Genomic DNA, 20,518 nt, shown 5'->3' on the forward strand with positions numbered 1-20,518 from the left:
AGCCCCTGTCCCGTCCCCTGGGCACTCAGCTGACTCCATAGCTGGTCTTTCTGGGGTCTGCCCTCTGCACTCAGCCCTAGCAGGACAAAGAGCCCTGGGTGGGCTGGGAGCCAGAGCAGCTGCCACTAAGCCCTTGCCCCTGCCTGGGTCTCTGCTTTCCCATCTGAACGACAGATGCTCTCTGAGCTCAGGGTTGGGTAAACCGCGCACGCCAGAGCAGAACAAGCTGATTGGGATTCCAGGATGGACCCTGGAGTCTCTGAGCTCGAGTCCCAGTGCGCAAGAACCAAGGTGGAACGCCTGGCGCAGGCAGGTGCCCACTGCCAGCTGCAAGCCTCTTTCCTGACATCGGGCGTCCTTCCCCGCGGAAGCTGCCCACCAGAACACGGCTCACCCTTAGCCTGCTGTCTGACCAGCAAGTCCTGATGACAGCAGCCAGTCCGGAGGAACAGGACCTCAAAGGTCAACCACTTAGCTCGGTCCGCGGCGCCCCCTCGTGGTCAGACCTCGGGATGACAAGTGTACCCCAAGCCCCCTCATAATCATTGAACAAGATCTGTGTCCTCCCCCGACACCTGCCCCCAGCTTCACGGGAGACCTGCTGAATCCCACGCTCTCTGGTGGGCCCAGGAATCTGCATTTTTGCATTTGCCTCTGGAGATTCCGATGCCTGCTGGAGCCTACAAATAGCTGCTTAATAGCCCAGATTGTAAGGCAAAGGATTTCCAGATCAAGGACTAAAATAAAGGGTTTTTAGACAGGGTTTCTCCAGAAAGGGTTGTGGGAGAGAAACTAAGGCAGCCAAGGAGGCAACTTCCCTCCCTCCATATTTCCTGAAGAGGAGGAGTCAGTGCCACCTAAGGGTTATATTCTTTTTGAGATTTTGTCAATCTTCCAGGAAGTTTCCTTTAATTAAAATAATAATAAATTAAAAACTAGTAAACACCCTGACCTTCTCAGTGCTGAGTTAGCAGGGAGTGGTAGGCAGTGTTTACAACTCCTCCAAGACTGCCACAAAGCAGCTCCTACTTGCCCTGCCTCATAAGGGGTGGGCTATGAATAATGAGCATTAATCAAGATGAGGCCTGAGTGGGCCATGGTGGGATGGAGGGAGCTGCCCACACTGCAGTGGGGGGCAAGGGGGAGACTGAGGGCACAGCTCAAAGCAGGGGTTGTGCAGCCTGAGTGCTGGTGAGGGATTCAGACTATGTCTGGGTTACAGAGCCTCAGTTTTTAACCTGCCTTGACTTGTAAGCAGCAAGACTCTCCACAGGATATTACCTTGTGCAAAAATGGGGGCAGCGGGTTTCTTCACTGTCCTTGGGGTCAATCCAAAAGCCCAGACCTGCCCAGAGCAGCCTTCCTTTGCCCACAGACTCAAATCCCTCAGATCCAATTGCTGCTCTTTGGAGTCCCAACCTGCTATGGGAAGTGGGTGATTCAGGGAGGGACTCCGGGAAGCACCAGGAGCAGGAGAAGAACCCATTTCTGGCAACTGGGCTGCACCTCTCCTCTCATCACTGCATGTGCCTAGATCAATCACTTCACTGCTAGGGCCTCCATTTCGCCATCCGTGATAGGATCTCACAGGCATGAGCATGCTAAGCAAACCCTGGCGCCATCTCATGGAGGGGAAGGGGAAGTGGTCTGTCTGGAGGTCTAAGATCTAAATGCAGGCTAGACATAAACCTGGTCCCCAGTCCCCAGGAAGGGCCTTTGTTTATCAGTCTCTTACTATGGGGCCCTGCACCAGACATGACAGTGCTCTCACCACACCCCTTCTTATGGTTGCAGCACATTATGCCAGTCTGGACACCTGGCCCAGAATCCGCAGGTGGGCTGGGCTGGGCCAGGTGTCCCTGGACCCTGAAAAAGCAAGAGGGGGCTGGGGAATTGAACTGGAAAGTGACAGAGTCACTGCTACAGCCACACTCTGAAGTTGACATCGGAAAGACAAAGAGAATAGTGAGCACAGTGGAGGGAAGGGAACTCGGAGTCCCAACTTCCGTTTCTCTCTCACCCTTGGCTGCCCCTGGGATGGTATAGACTGGGTTTTTTCAGCAAACATCCATTGATTTTGAGTAGGATTCAGTCATTTCCCGCTCCTCAGAGCCAAACACACCCCAACTAAAACAGTCCCTTTGGAGGGCAGATCAATCACAACCAGTTCACGACGTGCCCTTGAGAGCCCAGTGCAGGGGCTTCCCTGAAGTTCTTGTCCACTCTCCCTAGCCTGGCCTGAAACCTGCCACTGCCAGTCTCCTCTATGTGGGAAGGGCCTGTGGCTTCCTCGCCTGGTGTCTCAGGGGCTCCTAAGGAGGCAGCCCGGTGATATGGTGGCAAGTACCTGAGCGCTGGGGTCAATGGGGGAGGATCTGGGATAAACCACCTCCAGGCTGTGCAACCCGAGGGAGGCCTTAGACCTCTCTGAGTCTCCACCCTTCTTTGAGGGGATTGTAAAAGAGCCACAGGGCACAGAGTGGCTTCTGAATCCTCTGAGAAGTGCCTCTGATTGTGATGAAGGAAGGACAAGTGAACAAGCACTCTGGGGTTCTGGACACAGACATTTCACCTTCAAAACAGGCTGCATCTTTACTTGGCTTTCTGATACTCGGATGTTTGTTTCAATATAAGAATTTTTAAATCGCCTACTTCCCATCCTTGCCCAGACCCCAAATATTTGAAACTGGAACTCTAGGAAGTGGCATATATGTACTATGTGAGTTTGATGACTTTGCAGCGCTATAGAACTTGACAGAATGCCCCTCTGAGGGCAGGGCCCCCTTCCTAACCTTGGTGAGGAAGGGCATGTGGGGTGCCTGCCTGGCCTGAACCCCACTTCCCAGAGGTCAGCCCAGAGTTCAGGCCCCTCCCCCTACCAGGCAAGATCCATGGCCCCTGGCCGCCGAGGCCTGGGGTGGTACCTTGACTGTGTGTTGGGAGAGAAAAAAAAGCTCTAGTGTCCCAGGCTTCCAGATATATTTGGGCTCTGCTGTGTAATCATAACAACCACGGAAGCCCCCACCTTTCAATGTTTGAGTGGAGGAGCCAGGAGGCCACCCCAGGCCAGGTCTGTCTCCTAAGCCATGTCCCCTGCTTGACATTGTGGGTGAATCACATATCCTTTGTGAGTACCAATTTCCTCATCTGCAAAGTAGAGATGAAAATAAGAATATCCACAACCTCAGAGTTGTGTGAGAAAGTGTCTAGCACGTACATATTCCCTAAGCAGTAATCAGTGTTGCCACCGCCAGCGTCACGTCCTCCCAGCACCCGGGAGAATGCTCACCCACCTCTACCTCCTCTGCTCCCCTCTGAAGAGTCTCCTCCTCCTCTGTTCCAGCGCCCCCACCCCACCCCCGCCTCCCCATACTCAGTATTCAGTCATGAGCTTGAGGCATCAGGACACTGGGGCACGTGCAGAATCAACACTTTAATCATTTCAGAGGCAGGCTTTGAGCAGCTCTGCAGAGCCCTCCCCAGGCACTATGCCACGACCAGGACTGGGGCCACTTCCCTGAAGGCCAGGGACAGAGCTGGGGTCAGGGCCACAGCCCCTGGGCCACAGAGGTCTCCTCGCAGGACCCCAATCCCATATGGGGCGGTACTCACAACACTAGTAGCCGGTGACTTCTCCTTGTGTCGAGGAGTCTGCTTTAGACCCTTCAGACTATGAGTGGCCTTCAGGGGATGCCTGTGTGGCCAGGCTGAGCCAGACTTGAGACGGCACCCTTCCCAGGGAAGGTGCTTGGTTCCCTGACCCAGGGTGGATGATGGCTGAGGACATCTGTGAGGGTGACAGCTGGGTAATCCAGGGGTCACTGCTCCAAGTACACATGAGGTAGCAGCAGGGTTGGGTGTGTGCCTGTTACAGCAATGTCTGGAGGGAAGGCAGAAGCCCAGGGAGTAGGCCAGGCTGTGGGCAGGTGAGCCCAGGGGCTACCAGCTAACCAGCCTCAACTCGATGGTTTCTCCATTCTTGGGGGTGTACTCAGCAATACCTGCAGAAACGGGGTGAGCAGTGGAGTTATCAGGGCAGAGAATCTCACTCTCCCCACCTCTTCTTATGGACAAGGTCTCTGGGATCCTCTCAGGGCTTGGTGGTAGGGAAGAGGGAGCTGTCCAGAGCCATTCTGGAAACTGAAAACAGCAGTGACCTCAGGGTTCCTAAGGCCCCCAGGCTCATTTTACAGTGGGGGAGTCCCCCAAGGAGGGGGCATGGGACAGCATGTTGGCGAACCAACATGGGATGAAAGGAAAGAGACCCTTGGCAACACCTGACAGGCAGACTCACTATCTTCAGGGTCCCCTAAGGGGCTGGTGGGGAGAGGGACTTGCTCAGTGTGGTCTGGAGGGACAGCCAATTCCACGAGTGAAATCTCCTGGAGCCAGCCTCTGCTCACCAGAGACAATCAAGGCCCAGCCTGGCACCTAGGGTTAAGCCCCAGTTCTGCACTCATCAGCATTGTGACTTTGGGCAAATTATCTTCCCTCTGTGAGTGCTAGCATTCCCATTTCTGAAATGAGGACAATAATGGTATCACAACCACGTGCTCCTTCTTCCCCATGGGAGTGGGCTTCCTGCTGGACTGGGGAACAGAGGGGGTGGGAGGTAGAGGACATGATGATCCACGTCTGCCTCATGATTGAGTCCATCAGGCTCTTGCACCAGTCTACAATCTCTAGCCCTGACTTTCAGTAGTAGAGGTCAGACCTGGGGTCTCCATCTGCCACCTCTTTGTTTTACTTGTCAGTCTGTTCAGAAGCAGGCAGGGAAAGAGAATGCTTTTCCACATACTGGAAAGTACCTGGCCTGATGCCTGGCATGGGATAGGTGCTCCCACAGAAGCTCCAGGTAGCAAGAGCAGGGACAGATGACCCAGAAGAGTCTGTCTGGTAACTGGCCTGATGCACAAGGATGCTCATGACAGCTTAATGTTGTAAGAGTTAAAACTAGAGTTAAGGACACCTGGGTGGCTCACAATTGAGTATCTGCCTTTGGCTCAGGGTGTGATCCTGGATTCCCAGGATCGAGTCTCACATCCGGCTCCTTATATGGAGCCTACTTCTCCTCCCTCTGCCTGTGTCCCTGCCTCTCTTTCTGTGTCTCTCATGAATAAATAAATAGATAAAATCTTAAAAAAAAAAAAAAACTGGAGTTAAAACCCTAAATATCTAGCAGGAATTGAGAAGCCGCAGCCTCCCCATCTCACTCCATACCGCACTGCAGCACCCTGTGCCAAGGCAGGCCCTGACTGGCCCACGCCAGTTGTGTGGCAATCCTTGCTCTCTAGCCAATGATGAGTACAGAACCTGGGCCATCTCTTAACAATGGGGATGGGTCCAGGAATGTGCCTGTGTCCCAATTCCACCTCTGTCTGCTCGGGGCAAAGTTTTCAAAGGGAACAGCCCTGGGAAGACACAAGAAGACACAAAAAGAGGAAGCCAGCAGTAAAAGGAGTATGGAGTCATAGGGGAGCAGGGCTGGAGTCCAGGTTACACCAGCCCAGAAGTCCTCATTCCCTCTGGACTCTGGTCAACGGATGTCATAGAGTGGAAGCTAGTTTGCACTATGCTTCCTGTTACTTGCAGCCCAAGACACCCTCGTGAGTGATATATTCTACATACTTATTTCAAAGGAAGGGGGAAATCTACATATAACAACATGGAAAGATGTCTATAATACGTTAAGAAGTGAAAAAAATAAGTTGCGGAACACCTGGCTGTCTCAGTCAGTAGAGCATGTGACTCTTCATCTCATGGTCATGAGTTCGAGTCCCACATTGGGCAGAGAGCTTACTTGAAAAAGTGAATAAATAAAATAAAGTGTCTTTTAAAAAGAATTTTTTTTCAAAAGTTGCAAAACAGTATGTAGAGCTGTGCCATCCAGCATGCTCACGCTAGCTACATACAGCTATTGAGCATTTGAAATCTTAGAACAAAAAAAGCACATAAAAATGTCATTAATAATTTTGCATTGATTATAACTTGGAAGAGTAATATTTTATATATTTGGTTAAATAAGATATACTGTTAATATTAGTGTCACCATCTAGAAAATTTAGAATTACATACGTGCCTCACATTTTATCTCTGTCAGACAGCATTGCTAGAGATGAAAGCTCCATTTTTAAGAAAAAACAAACTTACATATTTAAAAAATTAGCTGGAAGAAAATACACCAACAGTTAAAAGAAGCGATTTCTAGGTAGCAAATGGTAGGTGATTTTTTTTTCTTTTAAAGATTTTATTCATTTATTCATGAGAGACACAGAGAGAGAGAGACAGAGACACAGGCAGAGGGAGAAACAGGCAGAGGGAGAAATAGGCTCCATGCAGGGAGCCCAAAGTGGGACTCGATCCCGGGTCTCCAGGATCGGGCCCTGGGCCGAAGGAAGCGCTAAACCACTGAGCCACTGGGGCTGCCTCATTTTTTCTTCTTTTTATTTTTAGCCTATCTGATTTCCTAGAGTTGCCACAATAACTTACCTAAGAATTCTTAAGGGTTCAGTTAACTTATAAGCAACCTTGAGCATCAGTGATTATCGAGGCTGGGGCCCAGAAATGTTCAGGGGAAAGCCGAGGTGAGCTGGGGAAGCCTCACAGCAACCAGGCTGGTCAGGGGAGATGTCCAGAGGTGGCTGGCCACCAGACTTACCTTCTAGGAGCGGAGTGTCAGGGGCTCGGAGGAGCTGCCAGAACTCACGTTCCCCAACTTCTTTCCCCATCACGGAAGTCAGGTAGGGGCCCGACAAGGTGTTCTGCGTTCCATACCTACCAAAGGGAGAGGCAGAGGAAGAAGGGGTGACTTTTGCTTCCACTGACCTGAGGGCAGAAACAGAACTACCCCCACCAGGAAAGCCCTGGCCTGTCCCCTCAGGGCCAGAGCTCGCCAAATCCTTTCCAGGCCATGGGCCTCACCTCCACCCTTCCTCTAATCCCCCGACACTACCCATTCAGGAGACTTTACCCCTCCTCACTGACCAGGACCATGCCTTAGGAAGGGACGCTTATTACATTACTGGCTCAGCAGCTGCCCCCTCTCTGGGGGCTGACATTGCAGGGTGAGGAGCAGAAGCTGCCAGAACCACATTAAGATGCCAATGTCCAATGAGAGAGGGTGAAACCAGCATGCAGAGAAGCAGGGATGTGTAAGATGGAGATATGGTGGTGGCACTGGGTCTCTGGTTCTGGAAGAATCTGGGCTCAGTGGCATTTCCCTTCTCTTATGGCTGGGTGGCTTAGTCTTCTCTCTGATTCTACATACCCCATGCTCCCCATTACCAAAGAGGGTTAGAGTTAGGTTTCTGGCCACTGTGGCCAAGAGACTCCTTATTCATAACACCCCCTCCCTGAGCTCCTTGTCTCCAACTGTGCATTTCTCCAAATCACATGAACACTGCTGCCAAAAAGGTCCTCTTAAAAGTCCATGAGTCATGTTCTTCCTCCCTCCAAAAGGCTTATCAATGGTTCTGTCTTAGGGAGGGAAAGTTTCTATCGTTTTAAGAGACAGAAAACCACTCAGGGTCAGTTCGTCAAAGGGAAAGTGTTCGGGGGGGGGGGGTTGTCATAGAGTAGCCCCTGTTGTCCTGTCATTCTCTAACACTGTGGGTCCATGTGGCTGCTTAGAGTACGTCTGTTTCTATTTCTCTCTCTCTCTCTTTCTCTCCCTTCTCTTTTTCTCTGGATCTCTCTGCAGTCTACCTTTCTCTGCCATTCATTTATAGGCCCCTAAACACAACCTTCCTGTCTGGCCTCTGCACCCAGTTCAGGCACCCACCCCCCCTGACAAAATTGTTTCCCTGATGTCTTCTCAGAGATCCTGGATTTCTGAATTAGAATGTTAAGTTCTATTTTTCTTCATTTTGAGGACATTATTCAGACATGAATGCCAGCAGGTTCTGCATACTCTCAATGCCTGCTAGACTGGGCCTGCCAAGTTGCTCAGTGTGTGTGGCCATCTGGGACTGTGTTGTATGTACTGCAGACTACTGGGAAGAGAATTGAGGTGGGCTCAGTAGTGAATGGAGTGTTCGGGGCCAGGGAAGGGCCTATGAAGCCACAGTTGCCTGGACAAACTCAGGCTTGACAGTAGCTCAGGCCTCAGCAGCTGAGAGCATCGGGCTCACCCCATCCCATGCCTGGCCATGTACACCTGGCTCCTCAGCAAATAGTCCTTATTTGAATGTTACTCTTTTTACACTTTATATCTAATTTGCAAAGTTGTTTAGGATTTACAGATGTTTGGAGCCAGAAAGAAAAGGGACTTTTAATGGTAACCATAATAACATACATCTAAGTCATAGTATAACAGAAATAACCTAGGTCTGGGAGAATTTTTGTTCTTTAAAGGGGTTTTTGTGTATCTCTGGCCCAAAATTCCCTGGCCCAGACTATTTCAAGACACCAGCTATGGACCCTCTTTGTCCTTTGGGAACTCCAGGTGGGGAACAGAAACTGAGGCCCTCTCAAACTGAGGCCCAGCTTTCTAGAAGAGAAGTCTGGAGTCTGGGTGATCCCGTGGAAGCACTCAACACCTCTGGTTCAGATTCCCCATTGGTAACACAAGAATTCCACCCATGTTATTTAAGCATGGACATGGCTGGGCATAGAGCAATGCTCTAGAAATCCTCGGCCCCAGACTTGTCGAATCTTGTCAGAGTGAGAAGTAAGTTTAAGGATGTTGTCCAACCTCTACATTCTACAGAGGACTTGCCCAAGGTAATTCGTCACAGGAATGAGGCCAAGATTGCCTGATAATAAAAATTCTTATTCTTTTGAAAGCTAGCCTGTATTGAGCTAGCTAAGTGCAGGTGCCACGTCCCACATATGCCATGTCCTCTTTGTGTGCTAATTCCTAGACTCCTTGCATGGGCCCTGTGAGGAGCAGGGCACAGCTGGTGTTCTCACTGGGCTGCAGGTAAATAACTAGCTCTGGGTACCTGGCTGGGGAGTGGTGGAGCTGGGATTCCAATGTGGATGCTCTGCCCCCAGAGCATGTTCTCAGAGCCACCGACAATGCTGGCCCACAGCAGCCCGTTTCCACTACAGTGTGGGCCATTCAGGAATAGAGAAGGTGGGGGCGCCTGTGTGGCTCAATGGTTGAGCATCTGCCTTTGGCTCAGGCTGTGATTCCGGGGTCCTGGGATCGAGTCCCATATCAGGCTCCCTGTAGGGAGCCTGCTTCTCCCTCTGCCTATGTCTCTGCCTCTCTCTGTGTCTCTCATGAATAAATAAATAAAATCTTAAAAAAAAAAAAAAAGGAGTGAAGACGGTAGAAGCAGAGCCTGGGCCAGCACCTCTACTGGGGAACCTCTTCTTCCATCCCCATCCCATCCATGTTCTGTTTCAGGGATGTGGGGTCCAGTGGGGTGAGGACTAAGAGGTAGGGGTCTTACGTGAATCCTCCGAGCTTCTGGGCCTTCTTAAAGACATCTTCCAAGGAGGACCCAGCAGGGACAGAGATGGAGTATCTGTATGGTGGCATGACACTGGGGACCTTCAGCATGACGCTGATGACCTCTCGGGTCTGTGAAGGATACTCCATGGCTAGTTGCAATAGGACTATGCCAGAGAGAGAGGAAGGGGTAGCTGGTGTGAGGGCAGGGAGCCAGGTGCTAGTCATCCTTTCTTCCCTCAAGGACACTGTGGTCCATCCCAGCCAGCACCACCCCCAGCCACCAGCCCAGCCTCCCCTGTCCCTTTGCCCTCATGTGCCAAGGTTGCCCAAGCTTGGGCCCCTCCCTGGTTTTTCTGACTCCAGTATCCCCCTTACCACCTATCTGCCACAGAGCAGCCCAAGGTATCTTTCTTGAACATGCATCTGTTCATATCACCCCACACACACCATTACCACAGAGGGTCTCCCCTTCTTTTCATTCTCCTGCCTGCAACTCCATCTCATTCTCCCATATCCCAGTTTCTAGGAAGACCTTTTCCCCAAATGTCAGTCTTCTATACCTTGGCACCTTTGTTCCTACCGCCCCCTCTCTGTTCTGCCCTTGCTATTGCTCTTATCCTCCAGCAAATCCTACTCACTAACTCAAGTCCTTCTCCCAGATGAAGCCCTGATTCAAGCTGCTAATTGGAACTCATTATGATGTATCAGGACTATCCAAAATGTGTCTCTCCCCATTTACTCATTCAAACATTTCTGCATGGGGTATTACATGAGGGGCTGCAGATTCATGGCCCACCCAGAGCTCTCTATTTGGTATCTCTTTCCCCACACTATGACTTTCTGGAAGCTATGTCTACATCTTAGCTGCAGGTGTGTCCCACGTGCACCCACAAACACCTGTGGACTCAGCAAATCAAGACTAAGCCATCTCCCTTCCCTGGGACATTCAGACTTCAGGGAGCACTCTGCAGATGAAAAGAACAGGGCGCCTGTGAAAGGCCCAGCTACCTCTTGGTGCCTCACAGTCTGGGGAGATGAGATCTACATAGCTCTTGCCGTTCAGGACAGGCAGCAGCTGGGAAATTAAAAGAGCATTCCGGAAGGCCCCATTCTTCATACTGGCCAACAGAGCAGTCCTTGCCTTGAGGCATGCTCTACCCAGCTTCTCTCCAGGCATGAAGGAATTCATCAGTAACTGGTGACAAATGGGGAAGACAAGGAGGTGGGTCAGCTGGCATGGAGGAGCCAGGTCTTCTGGTCCCTAGTCAGGCCACCGTCCTCCAAACACAAGGATGGACTATGGCCCCAAGGTATCTTTCCTACCTGTAATGCCAAAGGGGTGCTGTAGACATTCCCAAAGTAGCCCTCAGCGGTCTGGGCCTTCAGGATCTTCTCTTGTACTGTCCTAATGGCCAGGGTGATCCGGTGTCTCTGATTGGGGTTGAAGTTGGAGTGATCCAGACAGGTGAAGGCCAAGCCTGCCATGGCCACTGTGTCTGCAAGGGACAGAGCCATTTGAGGTCAGTCTAGGCAGGGCCCTGGGGCAATGGGCTGCCCCCAGAGGGCTTAAGGAAGGGGCATAGTCAGATTAGCATTTTAGAAAGTTCTCACCAGCTAAGGGGACCAACTCAGCCCAGTTTGCCCAGAACTTTCCCAGTTTGGCCATTGCAAGTCCAGTGTCCTGGGAAGCCCCTTAGTTCTAGGCAAACAAGAATGGTTGGTCACCCTACCCTGTCTACTGTTTAGGGGTTAGAGGTTAGGGAGAGAGCCCGGAAGAGAGAGGCCCAAGAGGACTTTACCCTACACCACTTGTTCCCAAACCGGCCTGCATTTTGGAACAGACCAATAGCTGGGACCACCCCCATGTGATCTGATTTAATAGGTCCAGGTTGCTGCCTGGGCCCTGAGGGATTTGAAGCCCCCCAATCCCTGTCCCCATCCTGAAGTGATTTACTGGGTCCAGAGTGTTTTTTCTATAAGCCTCAGGCAGAGCAAGCTCCCTGTCACCTTCTCTCTGGGGCACCTTCACACCCTCCCAACCTACTCCACCCTACCCTCACCCATGTGAGGCACACACAGAATGCCAGAAATAAAAGAGAGCCTGAATCACAATGATAAGAAAGGCACTGGAGGGGCACCTGGGTGGCTCAGTGGTTGAGCATCTGCCTTTGGCTCAGGTCATCATCCTGGAGTCTCGGGATCGAGTCCCACATCAGGCTCCCCGCAGACAGCCTATTTCTTCCCCTGCCTATGTCTCTGCCTCTCTCTGTGTGTCTCTCATGAATATATAAATAAAATCTCTTTTTTTATCTTAAAAAAAAAAGAAAGAAAGAAAGGGTACTAGAGAACCAAGGCAACACAGTGAGGTAGCAGTTCCAGAATCCAGGTCTCAGGCTTCTCAGTTCATATGATGACAAGATCATAGCTAAATATCTAGAACTTTCTCCATGCCAGGCACTATGCTAAGCCCTCTACTCAGAAGGCATTTTTCTATCAGGATACTGTTGGGAGGTTATTTTATAGGAGAAGCTGAATCAGAATGGCCATCTGAGGGGTGGCCTACAATAAGTGTGTGACAGAGCTGGGGTCAGGGTCCCAGTCTAGCTACAAAACTGACTCACAACCTCTGTACCACACACACATGAGCCCTCATCATTTCACTCCTAAGAGACACATAAGGAGGGGTCCCAGGGAAAGGTGAGCAAGGGGCAGGGGATGGAGGCCTTCATTTGGGGCTGGGGGCTGGAGGAGTGCCAATCTGGCTTTAGTAGGGTCTAGCCCACTCACCCACAGAGAGGTGGTCCCGGTGGATATGCTGGTCATGTTCCACAGCATACAGGAGCTTGCCCACCACGGTGTCATGGAGCCGCTTCTGGTGGACACACAGGGCCAGGATGCCCAGGCCATACTGGTAGTAGCTAGTGTGGGGGTGGCCCTTGTGATTGGGTCCTAAGAGGGAGAAAACCAGGGGGCAGGGGCTTTATGCCGGGCCTGAGGGGTTGCCTCCCTGCCCCCTCCCAGGAACCAGCCCAGCCAGCACATGGGACCCCATTGCTCGCACTTCCCAACACCACCCTCTGGGTCATGGGATCTTTTATTCCTTCATTGTCCCAATCCATTCTTGCTGAGGATCCACTCTGTGTCAGATGCTATGCTCAGGGTGGTGACCGAGCTAGTGGCAACCAGCCAGGCAGAGCGCAGCCAGGGCCTCCAACAGTAACACAACCAGCACCCATGACAGCATGATTAGAACTGAAATGTGGACTGAGGCCTCTGGGGCCATACAGTAGAGGCCTCTGAGTAGCTGGGGAATCAGGGCAGGATTCTCTAAGGCAGTGACACAGGGGAGGCAGGGTGGAGAATAGCTAAAGAGGAGCAGGGGTAAGCTAGAAGAAGAAGGAAACCTTCCAGATATATATATATATAGAACATATATAAAGACCCTGATCTGTAAGCTGAGATATCAGTGTGGTCAGAGCCAGAAAGGCAGGTGCCTGGGTGAACGAGCGAGTGGGCCAGCAGGTCCTGAAGAGGAGAAAAAGACAGACAGATGGGCCTGAAGGCCTGTGACACAGCAGTGAGCAGCCTCTGCAGGGTTTCAGCAGGCTAACAAAATCAAGTTTATATTTAAAAGGCTTGCCCTACAGCCCCAGTGGCGCAGCGGTTTAGTGCTGCCTGCAGCCTGGGGTGTGATCCTGGAGACCCGGGATAGAGTCCCGCATCGGGCTTCCTGCATGGGGCCTGCTTCTCCCTCTGCCTGTGTCTCTGACTCTCTCGCTCTCTCTGAATGAATAAATAAATAAATCTTTAAAAAAAAAAAAAAAGGCTTGACCTAGGTGTCATGTGCTGGGTCAAATCAGGAGGCAGGACAGTTAGCAGAGAGAGCCTGAGGAGTAAGAAGTACAGGGGCCATGGAGTTGTCCCAGAGGTAGAAAGTCAGTTCAGTCCTGATAGCTGAGCAGTAGAACTTGCCAACAGAGTGCATGTAGGATACAGGAAAGGCTTGATCAAGGATGGCTACTGCAGCAGGGCCAAGCCTCTAGGTGGATAGTGAGACAAGCAGAATGGAGGTTGGGAAAGAGGCCTGGAAGAAAATCTGAAGTTCTGACTTAGATGCTTCCCCAGAAAATGCTACTCAATGAGGCCCCCACACATTTGACAGACTATGTCCTCTCACCAATGGCCCTCTTCTCATTTTCCAGGAACCGCTTCAGCTGGGAGACCAGCCTGTCACCCTTGTGGCCTCCAACGAACTCACAGTTAGCCCTGAGAGCCAGCAGGTAGAGGGCCAGCTGGCCCATGGAGGGCTTGGCCTGGTCGTCCCTTTTGTCATCGTTGACAGCAAGCCTAGGACTAAAGCCAGTTAACAATATTTCTGTAAGAAAATGCCACCCTGGTAAGCCTGGGTTGGGGCACCACCACCACCCTCAACATCATAAAGTGAAAAGAATCCTAACAATGAGAAACTTTGCTAGAACTACCAAAAGTAGACAGTCAGCTATGCACATTCTAAGGTACATGCCATACATATTTTGTAAAGATAAAAAAAGACAAGCCCCAAGGGCTCTCACATCCAAATGACCTGTGTTTGCCCCACCATATTGATCACACTTTGCCTACACAGTCTTCCCTTTCTTCCCTCTCCCTGCCCTGTGTCCACTTCTTGAGGGAATCCAAGCAGGAGATGCTCATGATCCTTCACCTTTCACTCAAACTCCTACACTGAACCTCAGAACAGACCTCCCCTTAATGCCCCCTGGAAAGGGAGCACAGAGTTAGATGCTGCTAAATGCTGCTTCTGGACTCACTATGAGAGGGATTGTAGTCATGGATTAGTGATGTCTGCCTCCAATCTAGTCAAGCCAACCCCATTCTACAGATGGAGAAAGTGTCAAAGGAGACAAAATTTGCCCAAAGTCTCCCAACAAAGCAGTGGCAGCCCAAATCAGAACACGTTTCCTGTCTCTTAGGAGGTGGAAAGGAGAAGAAAGTGAACAGGGATACCTCAGGAAGCTCTGCTGGTACTTGAGCTTGAGGATGTGCAGATAGAAGGCCTCCCTGGCCCCAGCCTGCAGGCTGGAGAGGCGTAGGCCCACGTAGATACTGGGGTTCAGGTGCTCCAGGGAGAGCCAGTCTATCCAGGGCAAGAGGCGCTGGCCCAGCGTCTCCACCAGCTTGCTATCCACCTCTGGTATTTCTTAGGAAAGAGAATAGGCCAAGTGAGGTTGCAGGGCCAGGCCACCAGCAAGGAACTGCTTTTACCTTACCAGAGCCTTCTCCAGGGAATAAACATTTCTACTCCATCCCCATCAAGCACACAACCTACTTGTATGGGAAAATATGGCAGTAATGAAAGGTGGTAAAGAGGGGAAGCAGATATCCCAAAACAGCAGTTGGAGTGAGCCAGGAAGAGGTGGGGGGCTGAAGGCAGAGGAAGCTGGTACCAGGCAACCACTCTGCCACCACGGGTAACAAGAGAGTGGAGGCCCAGCTGCGTTATGTGCCCCAGGCACTGCACCTGACCTCACCTGGTTCTCATGCTAGCCCTGTGGCATAGGAACTGCAACCATTGCTTTGCGCAAAGAGGAAACAGCCGTACAAAGTCGTGTTGTGTCTTATACAGGCTGCAGAGCCAAGGATGAACCTGCCTGCAAAGCCTCTGTTCTTTGGTGCTCTGCCAAATCCATTTACAAAAACCATAACCCACATGCAGAACATGTTACACACCCAGTTTTTTTTTTATTTTTTTAAGATTTATTTATTTATTTATTCATGATAGACACAGATTGAGAGAGAGGCAGAGACACAGGAGGAGGGAGAAGCGGGTTCCATGCCAGGAGCCCAACGTGGGACTCGATCCCGGGACTCCAGGATCGCACCCTGGGCCAAAGGCAGGCGCCAAACCGCTCAGCCACCCAGGGATCCCCTCACACCCAGTTTTAAAACACTTCAGGTGGGGCACCTGGATGGCTCAGTGGTTAAGCCATCTGCCTTTGGCTCAGGTCCTGATCCCAGGGTCCTGGGATGTCCTGCATCATGCTCCCCACAGGGAGCCTGCTTCTCCCTCTGCCTACGTCTCTGCCTCTCTCTCTACATCTCTCATGAATAAATAAAATCTTTTAAAAATAAAATAAAATAAATAAATAAATAAATAAATAAATAAATAAATAAATAAATAATAAATAAAAATAAAACACTTCAGGCTGGGGTGCCCAGGTGGCTCAGTCAGTTAAATGGCCAACCCTTGATTTCAGCTCAGGTCATGATCTCAGGATCATGGGATCAAGCCCCAGGTCATGGAGTCTGCTTGAGGGTTCTCTCTCCCTCTCCTTCTGCCCCTCCCCCCTAAAACAAGTTAATAAATCTTAAAACAAACAAACAAGGCCAAATAAACCATGTAGGCTGCCCATGGCTAACTGGGGCTGCCTGATGAGATTCCTCTGTGCAAAAAAAAAAAAAAGAGATTCCTCTGTGCAGATCTCAAAATAATGCTTTTCCTGCCACATCTTGTTAGGTGAAGAGGGCCTGAGATTGACGGGTGAATCTGTTAGAAAGCCATCATCATCTGCAACCATTTCTCTGTGTGCTTTGAGATTTGCCTGAAACTGTGTCATCAGAATGCTGAAATACTGGGGAAGTAGAAGCCTCAGAGGCATTTCCCAGCTCCAGCTGACCCTGCCTTCTTCCCTTAGGGGAGGAACCTGAGCTCAGTGGGTGGCCTTGGAGGCACTTTGGACTTTTCCCATTTACTGCCTCCCAGTTATTTGCAGGGCTCCAGCTGCTTCCACTGTGCTGAGTCCCAGGATGCTGGGCAAGCTGCCCCTCCTGAGAGGGGGACTGAGAAAAGGAACTACCACCAGAGCTCTTCACCTGCACAAGGACTGGGGTTTCTCTCATACAGGCCCATCTCTCTTGGTTTGGACCCCACCATCATTTTTTTTAAGTAATCTCTGCACCCAAAGTGGGGTTCAAATTCATGACCCTGATATCTAGAGTCACATGCTCTGTGGACTGAGCCAGCCAGGCACCCCAAGAGTCCCACCATCTCATGTCTGTTTTCCCAAAAGTCACAGGTATCTCTTACTACCTATGGAGGGCCTAGAAGGGGTGGGGGTTGGGCACAAGGGTTGCTTTTCTTTCCTCTTTCTCAGTGTCTTTCTGGGGCTGCCTCCCATTCCTGTAGGTATTTCCCCCCTCTCTGTCTGGATCTGTCTCAGTCTCTGTTTTTTTTTTTTTTTTCTTTTTAAGATTTTATTTATTTATTCATGAGAGGCACAGAGAGAGAGAGACAGAGACGCAGGCAGAGGGAGAAGCAGGCTCCATGCAGGGAACCCAGGTCTCCAGGATCAGGCCCTGGACTGAAGGCGGCACTAAACCGCTAAGCCACCCAGGCTGCCCCTGTCTCAGTCTCTACCTCTTTCAGCCTGTCTCTCTGGTCATATGTCCCCTTGTCCCTCTCTTTCCCTCTTCCTTTTCTTCAAACTGGTAGGGGAGCCTCACCCGGACTCCTGGCTCTGACCTCCAGCAGGTGAGTCAGCCTTGGGATTAGAAGTGATAAGAAGAGGAGCCAGAGCTATAAAGAGAGGCCAATAACCACAATTCAGCCTCCAGTCATAAAAATGGCCCAGGGCGAGCTCTCTCCATGGGGCCTCTTGCTCACAGGGCCATGCAGCTCTGCCAGCTCACAGGCCTGACATTCCAAAGCATAGGAGCCCACCCTGGGCAGCATTAGTGCAGCATCTTTGTCAATTTCACAACCTCATAGAGCTTTGAACTGGTAAAGCAGGTGCTGTGGGATCGTCTGCACCACACCAAGGAGGAAGGCAGGGAAACATTCTTAGCCCATTTTTCAGAAGAGAGAATGAGGTTCTGGGCAGCTAACTGGCTCACGAGTAGGCAGCTGCACCCCCAAACCTGGTCCAGGGCTTCTCTGTTGGGTCTGTGGGCCAACTACTGAATGGTTCGGATCCAGTGAGGGTGAGGACTGGGTTTCAGGTCTCTCCTAGGGACTGTCTGTACAGGAACTAAAAGCCAAGAGCTGAGGGGTCTGGTTGCATGTATGGAACAGTGGGTGGGGCTCCTGATGCCCAGGGAAGACTGTGGCCTGGAGTTCTGAGAACTGAGTCCAGCAAAGTCCTGGAAAGCCGAGTGCCTTAGCAGGTCGCCTGGCTCCTCCAACCCTTCACTGACTCATCTGTCACCTGAACCTGCCTCTTGGTTTCTCCAAAGATCACAAGAGATCCAGGGGGTGAAAACATATTATACAGTGTAAGGCTGCGGGCAGAACACAAGGAGGGAAGAAAGGTGGGTAGCCCCAGAGCACAGAGGCTTCCCTGCCTGCTTTCTGCTTTCTGCCTATCTCCAGTGCACAAAGAGCACCAGGTCTGTGTTCAGACTCCCAGACGGTCCCAAGAGGTCCCAAGAGGCCCCTGAGGGGGACATTGGGACACAGAGCCGAAGCAGCTAGGCTCCTCTGTGTACACTATAATACAAATTCCTTGCCATGACCTGCCACCTATGTTCTCTCAGACTCCTCATCTCCTGTAATGGAGCCGCATACTCACTTCCCTCTGCCTGGGATGTACCCCACTCCTTTTCTTGCCAGTTTCTTTGCCTCCTCTGGGTCTCAATCCCCCTATCACACCTGGCCCTTGGAAATCCTTCCTCAAATTCTCTGCCTAAATCAGTGGCCCCCAGCTCTCAACCTCCGTGTCTGGTTCACTTCCTTTGGCACTCACCATAGTCCCCAAACAGTAACGATTTGCCTCTTGACTTCTTCTGTCTGTTCCTTTTACTAGAACAATCTACTAGGACAGGGATGGTACCTGCCTTGTTCTTTCCCCAAGCCCCAATGCTATACCGGCACGAGAAGCCTCAGTCAATGTGTATTAAATTAGTAAATCCAGGGATGGAGTCCCTGGATGGAGCACCGCATTGAGCCCGAGCTCCCTGCTCACTAAGTCTGCTTCTCCTTCTGCCCCTCACCTCACTTGTACTCTCTCACTCTCAAATAAATAAACTCTCTAAAAATTTTTTAATGTATTTTCTTTTTTAAAAAATAAGATTTCATTTATTTATTTGAGATAGGGTCACAGGGCTTGATCCCAGGACCGTGGGATCCCGACCTGAGCGAAGGCAGACACTTAGCTAACTGAGTCACCCAGGTGCCCCAAATCTATTTTCTTTCTCTTGTGATTTTCTTTTTTTTTTTTTAAGATAGATGATTTATTTATTTATTTATTTATTTATTTATTTATTTATTTATTTATGATAGAGAGAGAGGCAGAGACACAGGAGGAGGGAGAAGCAGGCTCCACACTGGGAGCTCGACATGGGATTCAATCCGGGACTCCAGGATCGCGCCCTGGGCCAAAGGCAGGTGCCAAACTACTGAGCCACCCAGGGATCCCCCTTGTGATTTTCTTAACATTTTCTTTTTTCCAACTGACTTTATCCTAAGAATACAGTATATAATACATTTACAAAATATGTGTTAATTGACTGTTGATCTTATTAGTAAGGCTTTCAGTCAATGGTAGGCTATTAGTAGCTAAGTTTGGGGGAGTTGAGGGACAGCTGGGTGGTTCAGCGGTTGAGCATCTAGAGGGTGTGATCCCAGTCCTGGGATCTGGTCCTGCTTCTGGTTCCCTGCGAGGAGCCTGCTTCCTGCCTCTGCCTATGTCTCTGCCTGTCTCTCAGTGTCTCTCATGAATAAATAAATAAAATCTAAAAAGAAAAAAAATGTTTTGGGGGAGTTGAAAGTTATAGATAGATTTTTGGCTGCATGGAGGGTCAGCAGACCTAACCCATGTTGTTCGAGGGTCAACTGTAATTAATCTCAATACAGTGTGTCAAACATTGAAGTCCAGCTAAGTCCCAACTGCTGTGGAAGCCCAAAGGGGCAGTTATATCGGATCCTCCCACACATCCGAGCCTCAGTTTCTCCAGCTACTTCATGAGAGGTTCGGACAAAACAGCCCCCCTCCCCCCAAGGACCCAGGAGGAAAGAGGCACAGAATAGATTTGGTTACTCACCGCAGATATCAGCGAGAGTTCCCAGGCCCCCAAGCAGGAAGAGGAGGACCCCAAGGTGCCCCATGGCAGGAGCAGAGGGGTGAAGCACGACAGACTTCTAGGGCTGGTCTTGCAGAGGCTTTCCTAACCACAGCGGGTCACTGCTCTGAAAGAGGCAGCTTCCTGTCACTGATTAATCCCTCCACACCCCCAGCAGGATGCTGCTAAATCAGCAGAGAGAAAGGGGAAAAAGATCTGTAGCTGAGGTGAAAGGAAGGCCAAAGAACAGAGGAAGGAAGGGCTGAGCAATCTTCCTGGAGGTAGGGAGCTGGGGGAGGGGGAGGGCAAGTAGGAATGCTGTGAGACCTCTTGAGGGCAGCTACATTCTGTCCCCGCTGCCTGAAGAGCCCTGGGCAAGCACAGAAGACCTGACATCTGATCTGCCCAAGTCTGTCCAATTGTGCCTGTGTGGTATCCCCCTCACCGTCCCAGCAGTGGACAGGCAGGGCTGGGGTGCCTACCTGGTGCCCCCCACAGAAGGAGTCCCTGCAAGTACCCACCCTGGTCTGGGACAGGGAGCGGAACTGAGAGTCTACTAGTCACGTGAGCTACTGCTGGTGTCAGCTGTTCTCAGCCAGCCCGCCAGGAGTTGGGGGTGGGTGGGGCTGGACCCGGACCAGACAGGCCAGTTTCTCAACCAACCAGAAAGCGGGAGGCCTGGGAGACAAAACAAAACAAATAACGGGATTTAATCATTTGAGACAGGAGCCCCTGGGTAGCAGGGCTACTTGTTAGGACTAGGAAAGTAATCTTAAAAAAAAAATAAAAATTAAAAAAAATCTCTGTAAGTAGAAAAGGGAACAAAGGATTCCTCATCTGCCTAACCTCACAGGAAAATCAATGCCCAAGAGTTAAGCCTGGTGGTGCTGTGTACCTTGTCCAGGTCACCTAACCTCTCTGAGTTTGAAATAGTTTCTCCTGTGTGAGATAAGAGGGTTGGAGAAGATCATTCTAACTGAGCTCCCTTCCAGATCAACCTGTGAAAATGTTATCATCTTAAAACACCTCTAATCATTTCCTCTAATGAGATTTTTACTGCAGTCA

At 50.7% G+C, this 20,518-nt stretch overlaps 1 protein-coding gene across 1 annotated transcript; it reads right to left on the minus strand.

Moving 5' to 3' along the window:
• Nucleotides 1-3,418: 3,418 nt before the first annotated feature.
• TCN2 (transcobalamin 2) lies at nt 3,419-20,111 on the minus strand. The gene is made up of 10 exons (XM_055322866.1): nt 19,975-20,111; nt 19,436-19,580; nt 14,405-14,597; nt 13,578-13,753; nt 12,188-12,349; nt 10,724-10,896; nt 10,409-10,595; nt 9,399-9,564; nt 6,659-6,774; nt 3,419-4,001 (listed from the first exon to the last, which is right to left on the minus strand). The coding sequence occupies exons 2-10, from the start codon at nt 19,497-19,499 to the stop codon at nt 3,940-3,942; spliced, it is 1,299 nt and encodes a 432-aa protein (XP_055178841.1). The 5' UTR covers nt 19,500-19,580; nt 19,975-20,111; the 3' UTR covers nt 3,419-3,939.
• Between the last annotated feature and the right edge of the window lie 407 nt (nt 20,112-20,518).

Source organism: Nyctereutes procyonoides, unplaced genomic scaffold, assembly GCF_905146905.1.
Source record: "Nyctereutes procyonoides isolate TBG_1078 unplaced genomic scaffold, NYPRO_anot_genome, whole genome shotgun sequence".
Taxonomy (NCBI): domain Eukaryota; kingdom Metazoa; phylum Chordata; class Mammalia; order Carnivora; family Canidae; genus Nyctereutes; species Nyctereutes procyonoides.

What these genes read in the sequence shown, in the direction of transcription:
- TCN2 (XM_055322866.1), bottom strand. Translation starts at nt 19,499, where the DNA reads ATGGGGCACCTTGGGGTCCTCCTCTTCCTGCTTGGGGGCCTGGGAACT. An exon ending in CCGGGACCACCTCTCTGTGG is followed by an intron (nt 10,897 to 12,187) that starts GTGAGTGGGCTA and finishes TGTCCCTTGCAG; the next exon opens with ACACAGTGGCCATGGCAGGC. An exon ending in TGACACTCCGCTCCTAGAAG is followed by an intron (nt 4,002 to 6,658) that starts GTAAGTCTGGTG and finishes CCGTTTCTGCAG; the next exon opens with GTATTGCTGAGTACACCCCC.